The sequence below is a fragment of the Gossypium raimondii genome, chromosome 11 (assembly GCF_025698545.1).
Source record: "Gossypium raimondii isolate GPD5lz chromosome 11, ASM2569854v1, whole genome shotgun sequence".
Lineage (NCBI taxonomy): Eukaryota > Viridiplantae > Streptophyta > Magnoliopsida > Malvales > Malvaceae > Gossypium > Gossypium raimondii.
The window spans coordinates 40,021,764-40,026,032 of record NC_068575.1 but is presented as its reverse complement, the minus strand read 5'-3'; the positions used below and the strand labels follow the sequence as shown (position 1 = coordinate 40,026,032).

Below are 4,269 nucleotides of genomic sequence, written 5' to 3'. Positions count from 1 at the left end.
AAACGTTAAGAAGCATCTAATTCTCATGTTCGTGGTCGAGGGAAACCTGGCCAGTCGCTTTCCTTATCTTATTCTCTTACCAGGTAACCCTGGCTCGTCATTGTCATTGATACTACTTTTGAGATTAATGCTCAATGGATAAACTAATTATTATTATTATTATTATTATTATTATTATTATTTTATTCCATCTCATATATTTCAATTTAGTTCTTTAATTTTGTTTTTCCTTTACGTTTTGCTATTATAGAAAAGAGAAAATTGTCTTTGTCATTATCATTGTATTTATCGTCATCTTCTTCAGAATGATCTTTTAGCATAGATAAGCCATGGTTTCAGCTTCACCCTTATCAGGAATTTAAGATCCCAATGTTTACATAAAAAGATGACATTTCATTTTCAAGTTTCTTCTGGCTAGAAAGATGAAGATCATAATTAATGCAGATTGAAGAACACAGAATCCAAGAATATTTAGAAAGACCATCAAACTAGTTAAAATACGCATGCCCAGAAAATCAGTGTTTATAAATGGTGACTTGATAAATAATATATTTTTATGAAGAAATGACTTGCATTTCTTATGATGATAGAAGATTAGAGCATGAAATACCCGGTTTAGTTCAAGAAAGCAAGAACTATGAATTACTATCAGTTGAGTTTTTTTTTTCCCATGTAAATTACAGATGATTGAGCAAGAAAATTATGATAGAAAATTATCAGAAAAAGTAAGTAGCAGCTGCTAAATTTACCCAAGAAAAAGGTTAAGGAAAAAAAAGTTTACTTCAGTGAGAAACATCTGAGGCTACTGCTGCATTTCTACTCATCCACTTCTGGATGTTTCTATGGAGGCTTTGTGAGAAATACAAAAGAGACACAAAACCTGACCGTAATTGTCTCTATATAAATCCGAAATGTTAACATGCTAGCCTTAGTTAACCGGAAGATTCAGAAGTTCGGTGTGTCTATCCCGATTTCATCACCGGTGTCACTTCTTCCTGCTTGCTTACTGATCAAGTGTTTATTAAAAGATGGAAATTAATCCATGGAATGATATTGTGCCTGCATATGTGGAAAACTAAGGAAAAAAAAAGGAGGGGGGGGGGGAAGCGAATTTACCGGGTATGGTGCGGAGAAAGTATAAGGTCATGGTCCAAATTCTTTAAGAGTACACTGTTTGATTGCTCTCTTCTCATCGTACTAGCATCAAGAGAACAGCTTTCCTTTAGATCAGATTCTCGTGTATCAAAGGGAAGTGAAACTGTGGTTGTTGCAGCTAGACCAAATTCTGACAGACAGATAAACCAGGAAGAAGTCATACCATTTCAACTAAGTTGAAAATTGCAAGCTTTTGTGCATACCTGGTGTGTTTGTCTTCAGTTGATGATGATGCAGAATGTCTTCCCTGCAAATATCCTTCACAATCCCTTAACATAAGATGACCAGTAAGGATAATTCCCCTAAATTTTCATGCTTTGTCACGCATATGACTTACCTGAGATGATGAGAGGAACTGAAATGGCCCAAAATGAGCCTGGATTGATTCCAATCCAAATGAAGTTTCCGAAGTAATTATGTTTGACATGTTTGGTACTGATCCAGGGTTTGAGGAACAGCATTGGTTGGGTAGATCAAAAACCATCTGCACCGAGGTTTCCGGATTTGCTGGTACTGTATCCGACATGTTCATAGGTAGAGATCCATTTTCTTCACCAAAGTTCATTCTTGTTTGGGAAAACTGTAGTGGTTGCAAAACTCCAGGCAAGCACATTGGATGCAAGCTTAATCCATTTCTCATTGATAGCATCTGAAAAACGAAGACAATGTAAACAAATCAGAAGCAAACTTTCTAAACACATCTCTCATTGTACGCGTATTTCTGTTTGTTATTAGCAATTCTACATAGAAAATAAAAGGATATACTAACTAGGCTATGAAACAACACCCTGCTACAGATAGAACCGAAGTCAACAGTCTTTTATAATAAAACTTTTACTGATTTACAGCTATTAATATGCAATGCAGACCTAAAATGAGGCATTCACGTGTCACATAAACCTTATCTTGTAATAGAAGATGTAAGCTGCCACTAAAACCCTCACAGACAATCTTCTTGCACCTTCAGACAGGGTTTTCGACATTGAGTTCTCATTTATATAATGCTTGTTTTCAACTAGCTTCCATGTCATATACACTTGGCAGCACCTCTAAAGCAAGTATTCCATGGAACTATACCATGAGTGGATTAATTCAACAGATTTTTCATAACATCACAGTACATAATAGACACCGTATTGGTCAAGTTTCAACTTTATGTCGCTTGTGGATGCTGAAGTTCTATAGACATATCAATCTACAATCAAGTTAGAGTCTTTGAACTTCAATCATCAACAAGCTAGACTAACAATGAAATTAATAGGATCATATTTTTCCAAACGTGCTAAAGCAAACTAAAATGTGGTTATTTCAACTAACTTCAAGATTACTTTCAAGAAACAGACCGTTTCTGCTTCTGAAAGAAGACAATAGTAGATTTACGAACTTGCTACTGAGCTTTGAGATTCTTCAATGTCATAAAACAGCCTAACCAATATTTATGCAAATTCTTTCTACATATCAAAACCCCATATGCGGATTCACAAAGAGAGGCAATATAAGCTAAACTACAGCTGTGGATTCACCAACAAAAGAGCAAAAATTGTAAAGTTGTTGACATATATACCTGAACTTGAAGCTGAAGCTGCTTTAAGTACTCGATAGCTTCATCAAGCATCGAAGCCTTATCAGTCTGCCATGAATATAAGATTCAATCCCTCTTATATATCACCCAAATGAGTAATGCAACAATATTTGGGGAAAAAAAAGAATACCTTGTTAGAATTTGGAATAAGGTTTTGCAATGCTTTCATTTTCTCATTAATCCTACTTCTCCTCCTCTGCCACAATCAAACTCCATAGATCAGAAATCCATGAAGAAACTTTGAATAAAAATAAAATAAAATCGAATAAATGCTTCCCCATTAGTAAAGATTTAGAATCAAACTAACCTTTTCAGACAAATTGTGAACCTCCGCAGCTCTGCTTCTTTTTGAGGAACTACGAGGTGGAGCTGGCTTTGGTAGTGCCTCATCCACCAGTGCTTCAATACCCTCCTGCTTATGACAAATTTCAAACTATATATATAAAAAAGTTTGAGACTTTGCTTGATTTGAATTATAACAAAGGAAAACAAAGCAAGAAACCTTTACTTTACCAGAGCTAAAAGGTAATATTTTTCTTTAAAAAAATGAATATCTTCACATTCAAAAATAGAATCTTGGAATGGTCCATACTGTTTGCTTCATGTAATCAAATATAAGTGCATGCAATCTTAACTCATTTTTAACTAAGATCTTAACCTTTCTCAACAAAACGTCTCCAATTTTATCCCTTTCCAAGCACCATTTTTCTCAGCAACAAATAGAAATCATAAAAAAAAAAAAAAACCAGACGCTCACCTCACTTTCACAGTCGTACTCATCGGTATCGTTCTCACCAGGAGCTCCAACCAAACCCCACCCTCCACCTTGCTTCACTCCACCACCGGGCGGTGCTGGTGACGGTGATAACCGCCGTGGATTCTCAGATGGACCCCCAAAGTGGGCCATTCCAGAAGATGACGAAGACGAAGAAGAATAAGAAGAAGAATGACCTAGAATTTGATGAAGAAGGTTGGATATATCATCTGAAGAAGGAGGAGGAGGTAAACACGTCCCATTATTATAATTATAGCAATTATTATTGATATTCTTATAATGAAACATGTTAAGGTTAACGTTATCTCCCATTTCTAGCCTTCCTTTTTTTTCAGTTTAAAATGGTTTTTCTCTTTTCTTCATCCATGTGCTTCGGTTACTGTCTTTTTTGCTTTGGCTTTTGGTTTGTACAACGTAAAAGCTTTGCACAAACGGGGAAGCTATGTATATTGTGGGCGGTTTTGTTTTTATTTTCTAACGACGAAAGGAAAAACAAAATGAAATGTGATGGAAGTTATATTTGTGAAATAATAATGATATTAACATTTAACTTATGTTTTATTACATTACATTACATTAAATTCAGTAGATAATTACATCATGTAAAAAAATGACTGGCGGGAACAGGTGTAGTTTTTACGGCGAATGATTGGGCGGTCAAACAACAAAAGGTAAGACTAAAGAAAGTTTTACTACAGTGTCAGCTAAACTCGCACTCACGGTCACGGGGGCACGTGCGGGGACATTAAATCATGGC

General features: G+C 35.5%; 1 protein-coding gene across 2 annotated transcripts; it reads right to left on the bottom strand.

Moving 5' to 3' along the window:
- Positions 1-614: 614 nt before the first annotated feature.
- On the bottom strand, positions 615-3,971 carry LOC105803930 (transcription factor SPATULA). 2 transcript variants are annotated; one of them, XM_012636374.2, is made up of 8 exons: positions 3,495-3,971; positions 3,045-3,170; positions 2,868-2,933; positions 2,720-2,785; positions 1,493-1,804; positions 1,359-1,413; positions 1,117-1,285; positions 615-1,006 (listed from the first exon to the last, which is right to left on the bottom strand). In XM_012636374.2, exons 1-8 carry the CDS (start codon positions 3,822-3,824, stop codon positions 946-948), a joined length of 1,185 nt encoding a protein of 394 aa, XP_012491828.1. In that variant the 5' UTR covers positions 3,825-3,971; the 3' UTR covers positions 615-945. The 2 variants fall into 2 exon arrangements, with proteins under 2 accessions (XP_012491828.1, XP_012491829.1); XM_012636375.2 differs by having other exon boundaries at positions 3,045-3,149; positions 3,495-3,967.
- Positions 3,972-4,269: the final 298 nt, after the last annotated feature.

What these genes read in the sequence shown, in the direction of transcription:
- LOC105803930 (XM_012636374.2), bottom strand. Translation starts at nt 3,824, where the DNA reads ATGGGAGATAACGTTAACCTTAACATGTTTCATTATAAGAATATCAAT. An exon ending in AGTACGACTGTGAAAGTGAG is followed by an intron (nt 3,171 to 3,494) that starts GTGAGCGTCTGG and finishes TTATATATATAG; the next exon opens with TTTGAAATTTGTCATAAGCA. An exon ending in TTATTCCAAATTCTAACAAG is followed by an intron (nt 2,786 to 2,867) that starts GTATTCTTTTTT and finishes TATTCATGGCAG; the next exon opens with ACTGATAAGGCTTCGATGCT.